At 44.0% G+C, this 22,904-nt stretch overlaps 2 protein-coding genes across 4 annotated transcripts in view; both read right to left on the bottom strand.

Moving 5' to 3' along the window:
* The window catches only part of LOC130181484 (ras and Rab interactor 2-like), a 40,011-nt gene extending 28,241 nt beyond the window's left edge, over positions 1 to 11,770 (bottom strand). For both annotated transcript variants that reach the window (XM_056395732.1, XM_056395733.1), the window contains exon 1: positions 11,527 to 11,770. The gene's annotated coding sequence lies outside the window, so the exon portion shown is untranslated. The remainder of the gene's footprint in view (positions 1 to 11,526) is intronic.
* A 5,226-nt stretch (positions 11,771 to 16,996) lies between these two features.
* LOC130180973 (uncharacterized) lies at positions 16,997 to 22,540 on the bottom strand. Of its 2 annotated transcripts, none has more exons than XM_056394666.1 (4): positions 21,884 to 22,540; positions 20,551 to 20,774; positions 20,295 to 20,454; positions 16,997 to 18,924 (listed from the first exon to the last, which is right to left on the bottom strand). In XM_056394666.1, exons 1-4 carry the CDS (start codon positions 22,164 to 22,166, stop codon positions 18,740 to 18,742), a joined length of 852 nt encoding a protein of 283 aa, XP_056250641.1. In that variant the 5' UTR covers positions 22,167 to 22,540; the 3' UTR covers positions 16,997 to 18,739. The 2 variants fall into 2 exon arrangements, with proteins under 2 accessions (XP_056250641.1, XP_056250642.1); XM_056394667.1 differs by having other exon boundaries at positions 18,750 to 18,924; positions 20,291 to 20,454.
* Between the last annotated feature and the right edge of the window lie 364 nt (positions 22,541 to 22,904).

Genomic DNA, 22,904 nt, shown 5'->3' with positions numbered 1-22,904 from the left:
GTGTTCTGTTGATCTCAACCAACTCCTCCTCCAACCTGAACAACCACACAGGTCATTTTTTTTTCAACCCTCTGATACGACCCATTGGAGTGCTCCTGTCATAATTACTATGACCACTAGATGTCACCTAGCAACATAGCGTAACTACTCACTACACCAGCATGAGCTGCCTTTATGGCTGAAGTTGAGGGGGACTTGCCCAACTCCAACATTTCTTGGAGGAACTGGAGAATGTCGTGGGCTGTGCAGGAGAGTGGGTCCACCTGTCTCGAGTCGCACCATGATTGAAACACTCCCCAACGGAATTAATATGCCGCCCTTGTTGATGGAGCCTGGGCTCCCTGTAGAGTGCGAACCACTGACTGGGGCAAACCCATGGCTAGGAACTTGGTCCTCTCAGGGGCCAGGCCGAAAGCCTGAGCCCCTGGGGAAAGGGATGAAAAAGCGTCACGTGAGCCTGAGACAGGAGGTCCCGCCGAAAAGGAAGCTCCCAGGGCAGTCCTCGAAGGAGGGGTGCTATTGCTGTAAACCAGATCATCTGGGGTGCAGGAGGATGAAGGGAGGGAAAGCATACAGGAGGCGCTGCGGCCACTGATGTGTCATCGCATCTGTGCCCAAGGGAGGATCGTCTCTCCCTATGGAGAAGAAGAGGGGACAGTGAGCCGTCTCCCTGGAGGTAAAGAGATTGGCTATTGCAGTACCAAAGCAGTACCTGATCTGGTGTACAACCTCTGGATGCAGCCTCCATTCTCCAGGGAAGGGCTCGCCGCTGGAGGGCTGATTTGCCGCATGGTTCATCTGACCCGGCGCATATATCACTTTCCGGGACTTGAAATGTGGGTATGCCCACTCCCATATCGTCCAAGCCAATCTGCAAAGGCGTGATCCCCCTGTCTGTTTACATAGGCTGCTGCCACTGTACTGTCTGTCCTCACCAGCACATGGCGATCCCTCAGCTCTGGCTGGAAGTGCAGAAGAGCTAGGTAGATAACCTGTTCTCCAAGATTGATGTGCTGTGTCAACCAGGACCCGTGCAACCGCTGATGCCTCTGCCCTCGTGGATGGCTCACCAGCCAACTAGGGAGGCGTCGGATCTGTGGTCCAAGGCACAGGAGGCAGCTCTGCACTGGGCGCATGTTGAGGAGAGCTAGGGGCACAATGTGGACCGTTGCTGCCATCAACCCCAGGAGGTGGAGGCATAACTTCCAAGTTACCCTCACCCCCAAATGGAACTGGGACAAGCAAGCCCTGAGGGCGGCCCGTCTTCCAGGAGTTGGAGAAAGAGTTCCTGCTTTGGCATCCAAACAGGAATTCCGTAGTCTGTGAGGGCTGGAGCTGGCTCTTCCTCCTGTTGAGGCGCAGGCCCAGGTGCTCTAAGTGCTACAGGAGCCGGGCCACATTGTTTTGATAGTGCTTGTCCAAACGAGCACACACCAGCCAGTCGTCCAGGTACGGCCACGGCCCTGCCCCCTCCGCCGAACACGCCGGTTGGCCTCCAAAATGACCTGTAGGTCACATGAAGCCACAGAGTCCAGCTGGGGTGGCCAAGACCATGGAGCTGTCGGGACCCGCTGTTCACGGCACTGTCGGAAGCATTCCTGACATCTCCCTAGCACAACGGCAGGCATCTTGGGCCTGCTGGAGCATTTTATTTGCATCTGGCCCAAACATGGCAGATGGCACCACAGACAGACTAAGCAAACAGGCATGGTCTTCCCCCTGCAGCCGTGACTGAGACAACCAGAGATTACGCTTCACCATCCAGAGGGAGGCCATGGACCTGCCTGTCGCCACCACCTGCTCTTTCATTAGCTTAGCTAGGAGTGAGGACACCTGCTGTACCTCAGCAACCAGGTAAGAACCTCCCTCCTCCAACTGTTGTGCCAGCTGGCGCTGATACCAGGCCAAAATAACCCCTGTATGAACCAGCTGTCCCTGGATTGCCATAGCTCCATGCACCCTTGCAAGCATGACATCCATCATTTTAGTATTCCTGCTGGGGCAACTTGGCTTCCCCAAGACAGATTTGATAGGGGAGACCAAGGCCCCTCAGGCCTGATCCATGGGAGGTGGTGGTCCACAGCCAATCCTCTCCTAACCATGCACACATGTTAGTCGTCTACATAGACCTGACTAGTAATTGGCCTCAGATGGTTTATCAAACTGCTTAGGTACCAGTTCCTTCTAAATCAGGAAGCAGCAGTACAGAGAAAGAGCGTGTTTGACTCACTTCATCAACAAAAGGGATGCTGCCTGGCCTATCTCAGCTGGCATTTCAATTCCCAATGCTTGAGCGGCCTGAGTAATGACTTGGCAATAAAATGGAGGTGGATGCTCCTGCGCCTCCTCTACCTGCCTTCTCTCCACACACACACACCAGGTTTTCAATCTCTGACTCAAACACCATTATGTCAATCTTCCCTTCATCCGATGCGTCAGATGTGGAACACACTAGATCAAGCTCCTCCTGCCTCACCTGAGCAGAGGAGGGCTGCTGTGTAGTAAACGGTGCTGACACAGGGAAGGCCATTATCAACCCTTCCCCAATAGCTGCACCCTGGATATTGAGGCTCACCCCTACTTGGTCATTCCAAACCACCACTCTTGGCTGCTCTGCCTGCTGCAGCTGCTCAATGAAAGTGGCAGGACGCTTGTGAGAGAAAGCTAGAGCCCTAGCCTCCCTCTAGCTGGCAGAATAAAAGAGTTCATGCAGGATGCTGGGTCCTGGCTGTCCATGCCGGCATGGTCCAGCCCTAAGCAACGCACACATTGATCATGACCATCCTCCATTGGCATTTTTATTCCACAACCCAGACAGGTGTGGGCTACCAGGTTTGCTTCCATATGTTAAGAATGTATGTGAATGGTTATGTAACTCAGGATTCGCTGGAAAATGCCACCGGTAGCACTATTCACCCCTCATACATCCCACACTCTGACAAGACGCCAAAGTGGAACATGGAGGCGTTCCCCTGACCCAGCTTTCCCCTTGTTTACTTCCTGAAAAAACACACACGGCTAAAGTATGTTCGCTCACGGCGTCCGAGGTCAGATTCCATGAGGAACAATCGCTGTGAGCATTAGACAGCGCCGCCGCCAACACACACGAGCTACACTTCAGCCACGGTGTAAAGGCGATCAGCTGAAGAACGCGCCCACTGCTTCCTCCAACTAGGTCGGATTGCACATGGGACAATTGCTAGCAAGCAGCAAACCGGAAAAACCTGGTGCCACAAGCTACCACGCTTTCACCAGCCTGTGTTCATCAGATAATGCAGCAATCCAGAGAGGAGGCTGTAGACCAGCTCTCCTACTCACAAGGTAAGTGGACCACGCTGATGTCAAACACAAATGCTACATTCACTCTCTTCTACTCAAATGTCAAGCTTCTATACACACATCTGCTCGACTCCGTGGAAATTAAGGAATAAAAGAGGCCATGCATGCGTGGTGCTTATATCACGTGTTGCTAATCAATGCGTGGCCACCACAGGTGATGTGTCTTAAGAGTATCCACTCCAGCTTCCCCAGATGGAGTCAGTCCCCATACATATGGAATATGTTGGGTGGAGAGATAGTCTTGACATGACAGAGAACACTGGATTACCAGAAGACAAAAAAGAGGAAATGGTCCCAGTAGTTTAATCACTCTGACTCACAGTAGTGTTCAGGTGAGTCACCACATCTCGATGTAGAGAAGCCAGCACATCACTGTCAACTGAAAACCTGCGCTTTCATATAGTTGGAACTTTACTGCCATTGTGTTGAAACAGCAGAGAGCCCATGTGCTTTAGTTTCAGCTGAGGTGACTCATGTCCTCTGAGCTAAAGGACACATTCACTTCACATTCACGCGGGGTAGAAACCAAGCATCATTGTCCCATGTTGTGATCAGGGTCCTGCAGCTGGATAATCTGCACGTTACAGTTGTGTGTGTTTACAACCAAAGCACTGAACCAGTTCAGGAACCAGTTTTACTTTGAACTGGACCAGATGTAGAATCCAACACACAAATCAAAATTTTTACATGTGTCAAATTATATATTTGGCTTTAAATAATTCATCAAAAGTGAAAAAGCTGTGGTTTAAATTTACAGGAAACAAAGAATCCAATACATTTTTTAAGTTTTTAAATTACAGGTTGTTTTTGTTGGTCCAGATAAATCATCAAAAGCAATAACTGATCAATAATTGTCACTATAAATTTAATGGAACTGTAATACTTGAACACAGAGAGGTCCCAAGTCCAGGTCTCTGTCAGCAACATGTCAGGCTGCCACTAATGATTATTTCCATTACTGATAAATTGATGGATTATTTTCTGAATTTTGTGTATAACATGTCAGAAAATCTTGACTCTAATCTCTCACATAGAATATTTCATTTGACATTCTCAAAGATTTGAAACATTTCCCATCATGCTCGTGGTGGAAATTTACAGGAAGAAAAAACATTTATTCCAGACCTTTCACTCTTTGAAATTCTACATCATCATCATCATCGTTATTATTGTCATCATTATTATTATTATTGTTACATAAAGTTAGCAACTCAACACTAAAATTGTCATGATCTGCCCCTAAAATGACTGTATGGACATTGTATTTGCCGTTGTTGATTTCCCGTTTTATTTTGAAAATATTTTGCCTCCCTCATGTATTCAATGTTGGCCTCCTGCTTCCTGTTTGGAGCTGGGAAGGTCAACGGTCATTGAACATCACTAAAAATGACACTGGAAATGAGTCTGTGCCAGTGAAATCACTGGAGACATCATTTAGTGTGAGGTTGGTATGCGCTACATTCCTTTCCATGAGGTTATAGTTCAACAATACACCTCTCCTGATGGTCTTAACAAAGTATCTGCTGACACCAAGCCCTGGTCAGATATCAGTCTGGAGCTACTGATGCTGTGAATTCTCACACACCCCAACTCAACCATGAGCAGTCCTGTCACACCACCTGTTTGCCCCTGTTAGGCTCCTGTAGCTTTATCACATCTGCACATGTCCACACCACACACCAGGTCCTGAGACCAGGGTTAAGGATTAAGTAAGGAGAGAGAGAGAGAAGTGTAAGGGGTGGGGGAGTCAAAAATCACCAAAGACACCTGCTATTATATTTTATACCTGCTTATATGTAAAGCTGTTCACTAAACCCCTCCCCCAAACAGTGACTGTCCAATCAGATCTGCAAAAAGAACTAATCACAGCAGACCTGTCAACCTTTAGATGTCTCCTCCTGTTGAAGCACAGTGCACACGCTGCAGTAAGAGATAGACTCTGTGTTTATGTTAGAAAGAAATCACTGTTTTAATATTAGTAGCATTTTCCACCCATGGTACACACTCAACTCCACTTGTTTTTGGTACCAGCTGCAGATTGTCCCCCCTCAATGCAGCAGTAGTGATGATTCTCTCTGAACAATCAGCAGTCTGCAGTGTTTCCTTGTCACCTTTTGGTATCACCTCAGCTCACTTGCAACCTCAGCAGAAAAGAGACCAAAAAAGGTAACACCATGGTCTATCCACAACTTCTGTCCAATGGAAAACCAAAGAAAGTGAGCAGAATAGATTGGAGTTGAGCTGGTACCATGCAGTGGAGAAGTAGGACCACTGAGCTCTACACTGTAATGCAAGAACAACAGTGTTTCTTTGATTCCATGTCCTCCACACAGATCATCACATGGCAAACTGACCTTCACTAGAACATGCAGCTTCAACTGAATATTCCCAGTACCAGTCATTAGGATCAACCTCTCTATCAATAACACTGTTAACAAATTAAAACTGAGCAGAACCTGACTCTTTTGTAATGTAACATGTTTATCAGAGGACACATGGGGCTGATTGTGCAGCAGAGCAGTGAGCTGTCAGCAGCAGCTCTGAACCTCCTGACCCCCTCAGCCTTTCTGCCTCTCTGCTGTCTGATGGGGTTTCCTGCTGCCAGGAGTTAACAGGGACGGAGGATGGCAGCCATTTAGCTCCTCCTCACACAAAACACCTATGTTTAGCTCACAAAGTGTGTCACACACATTCCAGTTCCCCTCCCACTGACTGGGTGTGTGTGTGTGTGTGTGTGTGTGTGTACCTACACTCAGGGCTGAGTTTCATTCCATGGAAAATCAACCACACACACAGAGAGGAAGTTCTCTGTAGCCACACTGTGGAAACACACACACACACACACACACACACACACACACACACACACACACACACACACACACACACACACACACAGTAATCTTTACATGCAATAATAACTTTCTAGGTTCTTTCAGACACTGACAGAGTGGGAGACTTTAACATGTCTTAGACAATTCAAACAACTCCACTGTATTCTACTAGAATGAGTGTAGGTCAGTGTATGTGTGTGTGAGTGTGAGTGTGTGTGTGAGTGTGAGTGTGTGTGTGTGTGTGTAGGTGTAGGTGTGAAGTTGAACAGGTGAATGAATAAAGCTTTATGACCTGTTTGTTGAAGGTGCTGTGTTGTGACAGCAGCAGTGTCACTGTTGGACAAATGGAGATATTCTGCATGTGTCAGACACAGACAAACCCACACTCTACTCTGTGTTTTGTATACCATGTGTTGTTGTGTAGGAGAAATCTACTGAATTATATTTCATTTTGCCTTAAGTAACCGTTTTGCTGCATTCACTCAGTAACTAAGAGGAGGAGGAGCATCAGTGAGGTGGTGATATGAGGAGCTGTGCACAGTCTTTGAGGGACATGTGATGCAGTTGAGTGCAGATTAGTTTAGCACCAAGGCTGTGGTCAAAAAGTATTTTTTCTTATGAAGGTTCAAACTGATGAAATGAGCTGAAGTCTCTGAGCAGCACCATAATCACAGCTGCTCCACTTCTCTACATGAGGAGGAAAGGAGCTTCAGTGCTTCCTATCTTATCTCCTTTAGCAGAGGAAACACTGAACCTTCCTTTAGGAAAGGAAAGGAGAAATGCCGTCCCACAATTCCTTGCTGTGGCAACATTTAAAATGAAGCACCATTGTAGTTTCACCACAGCCGACCCACATAAATGTAGAAACAACAGAGCAGCTGTTTTATGTTTGTGAATCGATGCACAACTGGAAATCCTTGTCTGATCGACTGAAACCCAAATCCATAAATATAGATTTATCCTCTTTATATCCAGTCAGGAGTCGTCATGAAGAACAAGCAGATTGAATTTATAGTTAACAATATCATCACCATGACAAAATACTACAGGTTATACTTAAATGTTATTTCACTAACTCCTCTCCCATTGTGGAATGCACAATGACTAATGGCTAATAATGAATTTTCTCTACTTAACAAATGTATAAAAATGTTAAAGCGCAGGAAACTATATACTTATGTCTGAATATAACTTATTCTGGCCTCTTGCTCAGTTCCTTATTTCTATTTAATTATCATTTTAATGGCTCAACTTTCTCTTCTTGTATTTTACTTTCATGTTTTTGTATTTCAACATTTCAATCCTGTTTACTTTGTTTTTGTGGTTATGAAAGAATGTCCATGTGTTAAAGATAAAAAAAATGTTTTTAAATCCTAGTGTAAGTGCAGTCAGATTGTTTTCCTAAGGCCTTATGAATCCTCCACATCTTTCCTTGACTTTCATGACATTTTCCATTGAGTTGGAGGAGTGGTTAGAGAGGAGATTATTTTGACTTTTCGACTGCAGCCCTAGACTTTTAATCTAGTTTAGCTAAAGTTAGGCCAACAATTTTCACCCTGCTGTAATAAACTGTACTAGACTGTATTTCTTTGCAGTTTTTCCAAGATACTGTCTTCAATCTAAGGATCTCTGGGTTGAAGACTGGTTCTGGTATAAGCTGGTTCTCTGGTATTAAAATGGTTCTGTGGTATAAAACATAGTTTATAGTTGGGGCTGGGCACAATCTATCCAATCCATATATTAATTTATGAAGGTGAACACATGCTGTAATATTTCACAACAGTAAAACTGTACATACCTTCCTCAGTCAAACTAAAAATTAAGTGAACAGAGACTCAAACCACTTTAGAGAAATCTTCTCACTCAACGAGATCTGGTGATGTGACAGACAAATCCATGGCAGACACTGCTCCACTGAAGGTGCAGGTCTGAAGACAGATGTTTGGCTGCATGTGGTATTTAAAATCTACAAAGACAGTGAAGAGCTGGACAAAAGCGAAGCCACATTCAAGAAGAAGTTGACAGAGGAAGAAGCTATGTGGTTCACAGGTTCACAGTGTAGCTGGTGCGGGTACAATAGCAACACACATTAGCTACCAACCTGTTATTTCTTGAGATGTGTCTAAAATGTTGGTCATGTTAAATTAAAAAGGATATTAATGTAACTGCTTTGGGTCTATTCTTAATGTGAACATTAATATCTTTAATAATTCACCAGGTCAGAGGAACAATTTAGTTCTCTGAGGATCTTGTTCATATCCAAATAAAACTGGTTTAACTGAAAACAAATCTGACTAAATCCCTGTTGAATCGAATCAGGACCTTGTGAATCAAAACCACTGTGTGAACACTGGTCTAATGTTATCTGTGATTCTTTGTAATGAACATTGATAAAAAAAATCAAACACTGCGTCTCAACCAGAGTGAATCATTAAATACGTTTGTGCTCGGACAGAAAGATGTGAGGATTCCACTGAATGTGAAAAACAGTGGATTGTAACAACCATTTATTATTGTAAAGTGTTTATTGTTACTCTAAAAAACTGTTGTTACCCTGATATTATCACCTATGGAACATCACAGCCACAAAAAGCAGTGTTACTGTCTGTTTAAGCAGAAAGTCATTACTGGAAACTCTCAGTACCGATGACTATTTATGACGTACTTGGCCAGGGAACCTAAAGAGCTGTGAATTAGACAATAAGCTCCCGTTATCCTGCTCGGTGAAAATATCTGTGGCGTAGACAGCTGAAGTGAAAGCAGAACTTCAGATGACTTTATCCAAAATCCTACTGACATCAGCAACATGGCTGATAACTAAAGATCCAGCCTTTCTCAACAGTTGTGACTCACTTCATATGTGAGTTAGTTTAGATCAGTAGATTACAGCAGTTTACAGTAGTTAACTGTAGTTTACAGCAGTTTATGGTAGTTTAGTGTAGTTTACTGCTGTTAGTAGCAATTTACTGTAGTTTACAGCACTTTACAATATGACCCATTGTTTCACTCTATTAAACCTGCTGTTTCAATAACTTATAACTGCTGCAGTGGATGGAGTGCTCGTTCCAAGACCCTATATTGAACAGCCAGGCTCATTACATGACTGACTGGGACATTTGATGGAGCTTAACCATTGTTAACTAAATGTGTTTCACCTGTCCTCTTCCAACAATGGTGACTGTCATAGACGGAAAAGCACCATGTTACTGATAACATTAACCTGTCCTAGGACGTCATGACAGCAGCTGTTATAGTCGAAACAGGAGCTCCCAGTTGGAATACATCCTGGGACGGGGGAGACCACACTCTTGTCTTCCACTACTTGGTTTGAGACAGACACCAGGACTAGTCTGCCTCAGTCCTGACACTGAGCACTAAGCACATTAGCAGATTTCTGAGGAGATTGGAAAACCAGGGTCTTGGCCGGTACCAGCGAATACTTTGGCTCTTTATTAGGTTTCTCCCACACACACACACACACACAAAAACACACATGCGTAGGTGATAATAGGTGAGGTCTGAGAGTCTTTAAACACCAGTCTTATTAACATACAAACAACAGAAGACACACCAGGCTGTGAGTTGAGGCCTCAGCTGATGCTCCAGGCCACAGAGAGAGAGCGAGAGAGAGAGAGAGAGATCATAACATCTGAGTGTTTCCTTCCCAAGATGACTCAGTTTATTGTAGCTGATCCCTCCATTCAACAATAACACTAAAGTATAAATTCACTTTATTCTCTCTAATCTGGATCATTATCCCTGTCGGCAGCTCCTTATAGTACAGCTCTAATAAGAGGCTGTCTGCATTCGTCACAACTCAACATGGGCTCTGTTTGAAGAGTTATGTAACCTCTCAACACACAACACATACTGTTGTAATGTCATAATAAAATCCCAGTGTTACAGTACCCACCAGAGTCAGTGTAGAAATCTGTTTAATAAGGCTCAAACTGGTCAGTTCTGGTCTGGACTGTGTGGTACAGGAACACACTTGAGTGTATTCACATGCGTTAAACCACACATATTTCTACCTGTTGTGTGGTTTGAGTTGCACCACAAGATCAAACTTACAGATTTACAAAAAACATTAAAGATCCCATATAGTATAAAGGTAGATGCCCATGTGTTGTTTGATTATAAAGTAGGTCTAGATTCTATATTAATAAGGTGAAAGTATCAAAGCGCTCAGTCCACAGAGAAATGCACACAGCATGTATTCAGAAACTGAATCTTAAAACCATTGACTGTAAATAAAGGTGGACGTCACCTCTGTGACCTCACCCACAGGTTTCTGAAGAGCCATTTTGAAGCTCAGAGTGCGCTGCTCCACTGTTGCCATCTTGGCAGTGTCTGACTCTGCCCCCAACTCCCAGCTAATCCAAAAATGGTCAAAGAGGAGGGGCATGTGTGGAGCTGAGACTTTGGTGCATACTGTCTTGTGGCAAACGTGCGCTCGCCCACCTGTCACTCAAAGATGCCACAGCCACAATTATGCATAACTTTAAGCCTTTATAAAAAGTAAACAGGTGAGTTATATATGAACAGTTGTAATGAATGAGGAAATTAGCTATAAAGACCAAAATTGTGTTTTTGTACCAGGCTGTAAACATGTTTATTTCTGCTGCAAAGTTGAACATTTCAAGATGGGAGTCGATGGGGATTGACTTACTTTTGGAGCTAGACTCTAGTGGTCATTAGAAGAACTGCAGTTTCTGATACTTCAGTGTTGCCTTCATTGTTCAGCCCTGGAGATTGATGCTTGGTTAAAACAAGCTGTCAGGACTTCTGACTTTGTGATTTCTATTAGATCACTCAGAAAACTGAGCCTCACTGACCTGTTGTTACTAGAGCTCCAGAGAGATGCCTGAGAGAGGAGATGTAAAACTACACTGAGATGGTTTTTGGTTCTTAAAACCACAAATAACTTATATAACATAACTTAATAATCAAATAACATATCTTCTAATGGACCAACTCTTCAAATAAAACAAAGGGTGAGTGAAAACACTGTCCTTTAAATCACAGATTATGGTCTCAACAACAACAGACAGTCTACACTGTGAAATGTGTGCGGGCTGTTACACACTAACTGTGTGTGTGATTGTATGTGACTGTGTGTGTGCAGGTTAACCCTGACGTCAGCCAACAGGTTGACTCGTACAACACGTCCCGCAGGATTCGTCTCATTGTGGAGCTGTTAGTGCCGGTAAAACAAACAGCAACACAAACACTGAGGGTTTGTCTTAACACAGATACAGAGTCATAGTAGAGTTAGTGGAGGTGAGACACAGAGGACAGAGACACGGTGTCACCAGTGTAAGACAAAGCTAACAGCTAACTTTAACACACCTACCTGTTACAGAGTGTGTGTTAGTCCAGTTCGGCAGAAGAAAACTCCGCTACTCGGACCAGAGACTGCAGATGTACAAATCATTATAGCTCCATGTGAACGTTAGCTTTTCTTCTTTTGAGTTCTGAAAATCAATAATCAATATTTTTATATTTTAGGGTGAATAAATCCAAAGAACAGGGTCCGTCCCGCGCCGGCTCCGTCCATGGTCCTCAACTCTACAAGGAGCTGAGAACTGCTTTGTTCTCTGTGTGTGAAGTCAACCACAACAAGTAAGCACTTCCGTTTGTGTTTTTCAAAATAAAACATACATTACAATAAATATATGAGTTACAGGTGAGCTGAGTTTCTGTACAGTTTACCAGACATAGACCTCTTCATAACAACGTATTTACTATTAATATGAATGTATTATTAACGTTATTATGATACTGAAATTATTAGTACTGATAATATTGGGGGCTTTTAACTTAAAGGGGGAATCCTGCTATTTCCGGAGTTTTTCTTCTAACCTACACTTGATGCTCCTGCAGCAAAGGAACAAAACAAACTCTGAATTAACTTTCAGGTCACATGTCCAGACCAGGAAACTGTTATAGGTCCTGGATCCCAGTTCATAGCAACAACAACACAAAAGTAGCTGACGTTACTCTGGAAATGGTAATAGGCTATAGTACAATCAAAAATAAAGAGAAAGATAAATTAGAACAAAATAAATATCGGGAAGTAAATAAAAAATAAGTTAAGGAGACGCAAAGCACAAGAGAGCAAATAAACAAATATTAAAATAGCATGATTGAGATATAGACTTAAACATTTTTGTGGCCTTTCTATTCATTTTCTCCGTGAACTTCATGGATTTGAAAAACTAAATAAAACCATTATAAGAGGGAGTACTGCCATTCCACTTGCAAGAATGAAAATAATATTTACCCAAAATAATAACAAGGTTAACAATATCTGAAGTATCCAAGTTGTCCATAAAGTAAATAACATCATTACAGGTGAATGAAGGTATTGTAAAGGACTGTGTTCATGGTAATGTTTAACTGTTATGATTGTTTCTGTAAGAAACGATAGTTTAGTTCAGTCATAAGTCTGTTGAGTTACAGTACTGATATTTCCAAACTGTCAGTGAACATGTTGTGTCAGCTTAGACACTGTGAAGCCTGTCCGTCATGTGAGCTACCTGTAACTGTAATCGGCGGAGATAGCACACCTGTAATTGGCTGGGGGGGTTGTCCCTCTCTCTGGTCCCTGTTTTTGGCGCTCGGTGTGTTAGGGTATGTACGAGAGGCTAGTGGGAAAAAGTTACGGCAGCTCTTGTGTTATGTTGGCGTTGGCTACGGCCCACAGTAGCCTGTGTTATTGTGCTCAATAAAGTTGCAGCGACAACTGGCCAACGTCTCATCGTCTGTTTAACGAGGGACGTTACATTGGTGTTAGAAGTAAAAGCATCGCCTACAAGGTTTCCGCCATCTCGTCCACAACGAGCTAACAGAGGACCGCTGTGTCTGCTCTGTGGTGCGAAATATGCTGCAGGGAGGTTGGTCAAAAATCAAGCTGGAGGAGGGAGCCTACGAACGTGAGAATTACGGCGCTGCTGAGGCTGGGGGAGCGGCGGAGCACAGAGAGCGGGTGAGAGAGATGACTGTCAAAATGGCTGCCGAGGCCGGCTTTGGCTGCTCTAGCCGCTGGGACAACTGTGAGGAAACAGCGGCCACCAGGATTACAGTTATCAAGCCACACTGTGAACTGGGACCGCCCTCAGTAAAGACTCCAAGGTATGATGGCAAGGCTGACTGGGAGGCATTTCACGCCTAGTTTGAACTGTTAGCCCAGGCCAGCAAGTGGTCCATTGAAGTGAAAGCCCTCCAGCTAGCAATGTGCCTTACTGGTGATGCTCTAAGGAACTCACGCAGCTTGCGCTCGCTGCCTCACTTTGGGAGGAGCGGCAGGCCAGACCATGCTCAAGGATCTGCTGGGGATGTGGACAGCTTGTCCCAGCGGCTAGAGCAGCCAAAGCCGGCCTCGGCAGCCATTTTGACAGTCATCTCTCTCACCCGCTCTCTGTGCTCCGCCGCTCCCCCAGCCTCAGCAGCGCCGTAATTCTCACGTTCGTAGGCTCCCTCCTCCAGCTTGATTTTTGACCATCAGGTCCGGCAGTGCCCCAATGCCCCCGTGATACAGGGAAAAGGGACAGGGACTGCATAATCGGGACGATGCAGTGGTGTCCCGACCCTGCACAGGCGGGGATGCAGCACAGCACATGCAGGTGGGGGTGGCGCAACAGGCAGAGTACCCCCTCCCGTGCATCAATGAGGCCCTGGACACAGTGGCAGGGTCTTCCTGCTTCTCTTCTCTGGACCTGCGCAGCGGATACTGGCAAGTTCCCCTCGCCCCGTAGGACAGACCCAAAACCACCTTCATCACCAGCAGGGGCTTGTGGTAGTTCAAGATCTTCCCTTTTGGCCTTTGTAATGCACCCGCCACATTTGAGAGACTGATGGACAGGGTACTGGCTGGCGTCCCCCGCCAAGAATGTGTTGTGTACCTGGACAACATTCTTGTTCATGGTGGGTCCTTTGAGTCGGCTCTCAAGGCCCTCAGGCGGGTGCTGGAGAGGGTGGCGGCAGCGGGAGAGGAAAGAAGCACAGGAGGCCTAACAGCTGCAAAATGAGGTGAAATGCGCGGCAGCAGGGCCGGAGGGCAGCTGGCTTAGCATGAACTAACAGCCGTGGTTCCAGCAGAGTGGAGGCTCAAGCAGGAGGACGACGTCGACATCAGGCCAGTACTCAGGTGGGTGGCAATGCAGTTCCGACCCTCATGGGAGGAGGTCGGAATGGGCTCTCCAGCCACAAAAGGACTCTGGTCAATGTATGAAGCCTGCTGCAGCAGGGGTGGAAAGAACCAGCTACAGGAGAGACACGTTGGCAGGTGGTGGTGCCAAGGGCCCTGAGGGAGGTGGTGCTCCGGGCAGTACATGGAGCGCCAGGATCTGGTCACTTCGGGGTCGTGGGTGTTTGCACCCACACCACACCCCTCCACCCTCAGAGCGATGGCCTGGTGGAGAGATTTAACCGCACGCTGGCACAACAGCTGGCCATTGTGACGGCTAAACATCATTGGGACTGGGATACCCATTTGCCCCTTGTGCTAATGGCGTACCAGGCCGCTGCACAGGACTCCACCTCTTGCTCCCCCGCCCTTCTCATGCTTGGCAGGGAGATCCGGACTCAGGCTGAGATGATGGTGGGTAAACCACCTGACGCCCAGGGGGACCCTCCTGGGCCCGACTATGCCCGGAAGCTCCAGAACCGCTTGGAGTCCGCTCACGAATTTGCCACAGAACAGCTACGGAGTGCAGGGGCAAAACAAAAGAGGAACTACGACGTGCGGGCCAGAAGACGGCATTTCAAGGCCAAGGATTTGGTCTGGGTGCACAGCCCGCAGAGGAAGAAGGGCAGGTGCCCAAAGCTGGACAGTGAATGGGTGGGACCTTGCTGGGTCCTGGAGAGACTTAGTGAGGTTGTGTATAGGGTCCAGCTGCCACCAAGGGGAAGGAGAGTCGCCCTGAATTGAGATAGGTTGGCCCCCTATCGGGGTACAGCCTCTCCACCAGCTCTGGGGTGTGGGACACGAGAAACTTTGAACACTGCTCTGACACCCCCCCATGCCCCTCCCAGCTCGGTTGTCACACCTGACCCCCCCACCGCTGAACTTTTGCCCCTTTGCCCTGTGCCTTCCTTGAGCTCTGCCCCGGGCCTTCTTCCCCCATCCCCAGTTCGGGCACGGCCTTGGAGAGATCGCAGGCCACCGCTGACTTTGTTTTTCCCCCTTGGGGGCGAGGGACTTTGAGACGGGGGGTAGTGTAACAGACTGTGTTCATGGTAATGTTTAACTGTGTTACAGTACTGATATTTCCAGACTGTCAGTGAACATGTCAGCTTAGACACTGTGAAGCCTGTCCGTCATGTGAGCTACTTGTAACAGTGATTGGTGGGAGATAGCACATCTGTAATTGGCTGAGAGCGGGAGGGGTTGTCCCTCTCTCTGGTCCCTGTTTTTGGCGCTCGGTGTGTTAGGGTATGTACGAGAGGCTAGTGGGAAAAAGTTACGGCAGCTCTTGTGTTATGTTGGCTAGAGCCCACAGTAGCCTGTGTTATTGTGCACAATAAAGTTGCAGCGACAACTGGCCAACGTCTCATCGTGTGTTTAACGAGGGACGTTACAGTATGTACTCTGACTCTTACTCACAATAACATAACAACAAAGTTGTTGTAGTTTGTATCAGTAAAGTGCAAAAAGAACATTTGTACTGTGAGTGTAGGTGCCGCAGTTAAATATTTATGATATTTACATTTAGAGTTTTTAAGTTTAAAAAATGTGTCAGTCTTTTAATCATTTAAATTTAAATTATTTTCATTTGTTCTTCATTATAAACTAAACTCACATTACTATCACAGGAGAACAGAGGAAGTCAGACATTACCAACAGGGTGTGTATGTGTGTCTGTGAAATGAGGAAGTGTCTGTTATTTTACTGCAGCTAAAAACCAAACACTTGAATATGATGGACATACAAGTCTTCAAACTCATCACAAAGACCTGTATTTTACACAAAACTAACACAACTACATTATAGCCCACAATATTTAACCTGAAGAACTGAAGTGTTATAGTTATCATGCTCACTGTCTATAAACTGTAGTGCTGCATCCACCAGAATCATTTAAATTCAGATTCACACTGAATTATTTCATTAAAGATTAAGTCAAATCCTGTTTCAGTAGACTCTCAGTCAGGTGTAGTCCTCCAGAACAACTTCACCTCCAAGTCTCTGAACTCTACTGGAGGATGAACTCCATTCTTCTTCAAAAGAAATGTCAAAGTAATGTTTGTTTAATTCCAGATAAATTTTTAAACAGGCAGCTTGTAGTAGTTACTGTTTTTATGCTGTGGCTGGTCAGATGACTTTATTTATATGCTTTATTCTTTATATTTATAGATTTCTTATGGATTTGAGTTGGCCTTACTGACTAAAGTCCATTCTACCAGCCTTTTACTCTACAGGTTGTACAGTCAGGTCATTCAGTAGGTTGTTTCAGAGTCATTAAATTCTGTAAATGTGGAACAATACAACAAGTAGAAATAAAAAATGTACTTTTGAATCCCTTAGTATTTTTAAAGTACTCCAGTAATCAAATAAAAATCTGACTGAACAACTTTCACTTGTATTGAAGTAATATTTTACCTGGAAGATCTATACTCTGACTCCAGTCATGGAGCTGTGGACTTTGTTAACACCTCTATTAACACATTGCTCTAACATCTCCCATGGTTCAACTGGACTGAGATCAGGTGACTGTGAAGGTCACAGCAGATGATTCAGCTGATGATTATCTTCATCCTCATCAGACCATCAGTGACCCCTGTTACCTGTTGATGAAGACACTGTCATCCTTTTTCTCCACTCATTGTTCAGGGGTTTCCTTTAATTAATCACACTTCTGTATACACATACACATATACATACACATACCCTTCAGCTAAGTGTCTGAATAGAAAATTACGACGTGAATAAAGTGAAGGGGTCTGAATACTTCCTGAATTCTCTGTATAATCTGTATAACCAGATTACAAACTGGTTATTTCATGTGTTCTTAAAACATTACATCAAAAAACATACTGCAGTTATACATCTCCACTGTGAATAATACATATAATACACAAATTATAAATTTTCTTTAGTTAGAAAGTTACTAATGATATTATAACAGCAAAGGTAAGATTTGTAGGAAACTTCTGACAACATGATGAACATGACACAGGGAATGTAATGACATGTCCATATTTACATTGACTTTTACTCATTAAAAATTAACTGCTATGCAACAGAAATAATTTTATCAATGTAGAAACAAAATATAGAATAGTCCATTGAGCATAAAAATCCCACCAGTGTTTAATTTGGGCATGTTGTGTTTGTTGTCATGGAGACATGTCTCCCAGGAATCATTCATCTGAGTGAAAAACTGCATATACAGTTTGATGTTACTGATGTGATTGTAAATATGACTCAATGAGCCAGAGGGCCGTCAAATGTTAAGGCAAATGCTGTGATAACATCACCCCTACAGGACAAACTGTGAACACCCACTGTGCAGATTCTCTCCCTCAGTAGAGTTACAAAGCTGCTCTAGCCAATAAGTAAACAGAAACAGTGTTGATGTAAAAAATGTGAAACAAAACCAACATGTACACAGAGAATCATATAGACGTTACTGCACTGTCCATTATAAACAACCGAGACTGATGTTCACTGAGTGAACGAGCAAAGACCAGGACCCACCATTTTATCTTACCACTAAGACTTCTCCTAAGTCACAGAAAGTTTTCTCCTAAATCCTCTTCACAAAGCTGCTGAGAACAACTTTTACTAAGGAAAAGCAAAAACTCCTGAACTAAAAGTGCGACTCTGTTGCGATGGCTGACCTTAATTTTCATGGATGAGCTTGCTTGGAGGAACCGCAGTGATTGGTTGATGAAAGTCCGGCCTGTGCTGGTGAAAACGCATGCGCAACATCCCGCAGTAATAATAAAAAAACAAGGAGAAATAAACAAATAAAAATTAAATAATAACAGATCAGGTGCTGTTTACTAAAGTTGTGCATTCCAAAATGCATCTGTATGATAAGGTTTGTGTTGACCTGGGAGAATTTAATTTTACTATAAAAACTTACATTCAATTCACTCAATGGAAAAAAATGCCACCTGTTGTAATATAGCTTTGGTCCCAGCTGTGGGTTGAGGTGTGAGAAGATTTCCCCTGTCCCCCACCAGGTGACATCCAGCTGGAATATGATCCTTTCAAACACCTGCCTCAGGTTACTCTCCATTAAGATCCATGACTCGTGTGTTGATGGTATGATTTTTTGTTTCACTTTATGAAGTGAAGTTTGTGAAGGCACACTGTTGTCAGGTTTACTTTCCCTGACACAGCTCACTGGAGTGTATGAAACTATCATCTCAGCTCATTTAAAATACATATCTGCTCTATTAACACTGTGGAGGAAGGAAAACAACAGAGTGTGCAGTATGCAAGTATCTCTAATATTTCTATCATAACAGCAGATTTCATGTGCAGTGTGGATTTCTTCACATGTGAACAGTTTGTACTGGGGTGGAAACCCCTGCTTTCAAGAGGGAGGTAAACGTCAATGTGTGCAGCTCTGGTTGAAACTGTCAACTTCCTCAGAATCCGGAGACTCCACAGGAGGTTTGCAGCAGCGACGGCCGCTCCCTCCTTGTCTGAAAGGGGCAAACCGCAGCCACTTCTTCACCACGTCAGCGTACTGGTGATGAGTGGCCTCCTTACCCACCGGTGTCCGCTTCAGAGCCCCTGAGAGGTAAAAGAGAGGCTGGATGTGATCATTTGCACAGCATTTTCATTTCAATTAACTGCAGTCCAGACCACACCAACTCAAACAATATGATAATGTGAGGTGAAGCCTGAGGTGAAAGGGTCAAGAGCGTGTTCTGAAAACAGCAAAAACAACATTTTGTTATTGTAGTTTAGCTGCTGATGTGACTGCTCACCAACACAGACAGCAGCAGCAGCTGTGACACACAGCTCATGGAGACCAACTTTTACTAAGGAAAAGCAAAAACTCCTGAGCTAAGAGTGCAACTCCGTTGCGATAGCTGACGTCAATTTTCATGGACGAGCTTACTTGGAGGAACCACAGCGATTGGTTGATGAAGCCTGTGCTGGTGAAAACGCATACGTCACATCCCGTAGTTATAATAAAGCACAGAAATAAACAAATATAAAAAAAATAACAATAGATCAGGTGTTGTTTACAAAAGTAGTGCATTCTCCAAATTGCATCTGTATAATCAGGTTTATGTCAACCCAGGAGAATTTAATTTTACTATAAAAACTTACATTCAGTTCACTCAATGGAAAAGAAAGAAAATCTATTTTCATTCAGTGTCATACATCTGAAGCATACACTACCATAGATGTATATATGTTGACGATAGATGTAGATTTGTCACTTATAGTCACCTTATATCCGTATAATGTCTTCTATGTTTAGTTTTTCAAATGTTTACAATTATACTCTGGTCACCATCAACATTACATCTCTGTGGCTGATCACATCTAAGTTACCAAGTCTAGAAAAACCAAAACATCGCCACACGAGTTTACAGCATCTACAACCAAGTTTCACTCTTTATGCAATGTAGTAATGACTACTGGGTACTCATGTGTTAATGTAATGAGTTTCACAAGTGATTAGCTGAATGCCAGTGTGTCAAGTTGTGACTGGATGAGAACAAGAATGAGCTCGGAGAGCTTAGGAAATTGAGAAGGAGACAGTCCTCTTGACTGAACTTTCACTCAGCTTCATTTGACAAAGCTGGTTGTTTGTTAAATATCTGTCAACAGTGTATGACAGTTTTGTCAGTTCATATCTGAGCTCATGTATTTGACATTATATATATATATATATACATACATATACACATATATATATATATATATATATATATAAATATACATATACATACACACACACATATATATATATATAAATATATACATATACATATACATATACATACACACACATATATATATATATATCTGATCCATTAGTTCTTATGCCTCCTTTTGCTGATGCTGCACTTCATTCTCCCTCTGTGAAATCAATAAAGTTTATCCTATCTAACAACTGTTAGCTTCACATAGCATATCCTACTGACGGAAGAGGACCCCTTGGAGGCGAGTGTTCCTGAAGCTCCTCTTCTGTCCACGGCCCACCCAGTTTAGCTCAGAACCCACAGCGAATGAAAGCACAGCTTGCATGAGACGTCTCACTGCATCATCGATCGTAGCCCCGCCCATCCGGGACAGGAAAGACACCTTGAATTTAGACAAGAGATCAATATCAGATTCATCAAGCACTGAGCGTTTGCACAGCAAGAAACTCAAGCTACTGAATGGCACCATTCATTCTACCATTTTCTTCTGTATCCCCGGCTCCTCCAGCCGTCTCTCCATCTCATCCAGCTGCTCTAGGGTCCTCAAGGGGAGATCCATATCCAGAGCCTCCACATCCTCCTCCTCATATCCAGTCTGACCCTGCAGTCGGGCCTGAAGATCCCTGAGCACTGCCCACTGCCTCTGCTGCTCGTCTTTGATCTCTACCAGCAGGGCGATGATCTTCCGCTGAGCTGCAGTTTCTTGAGAGAAAGAGATGGAGCGAAAGTTATTGTGACAGAATGAAGTCATTGTGAAGCTCATGGTTCAAGTTAGGCAAACAAACGGGCTAGTGCCATGGATAACCTACTGAAGTATATTTTTTGATGTCAAGATATTTGTATGATAGATGCGTCGCCTGGAGAATGGATAGTTGATGACATGACACAGAGCACAAGTTGTGTAGAACTGAATGAAGTTTAATGTAACTAAAATATCATGAAGTCATTAGGGCTATAAAATGATCAAATCCATTAGAACACAGCCCAAAAAGAGGAAGAGTGATTTAAATAACATGTTTTATCCTTGAATCTACACACCGATCAGCCATAACATTATGACTACCTGCCTAATATTGTGTCGGTCCCCCTTTTGCCGCCAAAACAGCTCTGACCCGTCAAGGCATGAACTCCACTAGACCTCTGAAGGTATCTGGCACCAAGACTTTAGCAGCAGATCCTTTAACTCCTGCAGGTTGCGAGGTGGGGCCTCCATGGATCAGACTTGTTTGTCCAGCACATCCCACAGATGCTCAATTGGATTGAGATCTGGGGAATGTGGAGGCCAAGTCAACACCTTGAACTCATTGTTGTGCTCCTCAAACCATTCCTGAACCATTGTTGCACTGTATTAGGGCTCACTTGCTGCCTAATACCTCCAACCCACTGTGCCATTGTAAAGAGATAATCATTGTCACTTTATTTATTTCCCAGCTCCTTTTATTTTAATATGGGATTAGAAAATAAAAGTCTCTAGCAATAAATAAATGTGGACATAGAAAATAAAAGTCCCCTGAACTAAATAAAAAGCTATTTATTATCTATGCATTTATTAATTTATGTATTTATATATTTCTACATTCATTACCTAATTTATTTATTCAATATTGGTTTTGATGGCATTCCAGTCATAAACAGACACTGACAAACAATGGATTTAGAGACGAAATAGTGTTTTGAAATTAAGTATTTGTAATATTACATTAAGTTAACTTTCATAAAGGCGCGTAATTAACTGTGTTATGACTGTTCCCGGACCATCAGGACCAGTAGCTGTCCAGTGTCAGAACTGGTTCGTGGTGGACGGGGTCTACCTGTGGCTGGGGCGGAGATCAACTTGTCAGCGGATCCCGAGCTGCAGGCTGAGAAGAGTTGCGGCTCCACGCCCAGGCTAACGTCCCCTCTCCGCGACTCGTCTCTGAACTCCTCACCTGAGCGTCTGGAGACGTGTTCGACCAGACTGTGCATCTCATCGGACACGGCGGTCAGCCTCTGCTGGAGGCTCTCCACAGCGATGTCCGCCATATGTTTGTTCACCAAACCTTCCACTCGTCGCTCCATCGACCAGTCCAAACTGTCTCCATGATCATGCTCCATTGAAGTTTCTCCGCGCTGTGAACCGAGGGAAACGTTCCCGGAAACCTTACTGAACCTTCGATAAACGTTTCTCTTCTCATTCCGCAGCAGAGAAGGAGCGGAAGTTGTTGTTAAACAGATATTTCCAGCGCATATCACGTTGCATAAACGTCACTGAAATGTTGAAAGAACATTGGGGGCGGATATGGAACTACATTTCCCAGAAGGCAAGCGCCACACTGCAAACGGCAGATGTACGTTCAGGACAGATTTCCACTATATCAGGAGTTCATTGATGAATTATTTTAACACCTGTGCTGTTTGAGTGACGTCACTGTCTAATACTTAAAATCTTTACTCACATGATGTTTAATGAGAAATATACAACGGAGTATTAAGGCCACACAGATTCAAATTTGTATTGTTATTATTTTTAAATTACGAGAATAAAGTTGTAATATTACGAGATTAAAGTTGTAATTTTATGAGAAAAGGTCGTAATATTACGTGAAAAAGTAGCGCATGTCAGATCATCTCTGCCTATCACAGTTACAGGCCCATCACACTGTCTAGGTGTGCACCCAGAATTTACTTTCAACAGGTGGAAATAATCCCATAGCACCTCCTAGTAGCAGTGTCTTCAAACATTTTGCTGATGTCAGACAAAGTCCAAAAACCCAGTGTGACATTAGTACCCTGGTTTTTCCATTTCATATCAGTCTAGGGATTGTTAAGATACACTATCCATTTTTAGTAGTG

This window comes from Seriola aureovittata, chromosome 14 (genome assembly GCF_021018895.1).
Source record: "Seriola aureovittata isolate HTS-2021-v1 ecotype China chromosome 14, ASM2101889v1, whole genome shotgun sequence".
NCBI classification, from domain to species: domain Eukaryota; kingdom Metazoa; phylum Chordata; class Actinopteri; order Carangiformes; family Carangidae; genus Seriola; species Seriola aureovittata.
The sequence above is the reverse complement of the archived record's forward strand: the minus strand, read 5'-3'. Positions and strand labels throughout refer to the sequence as shown.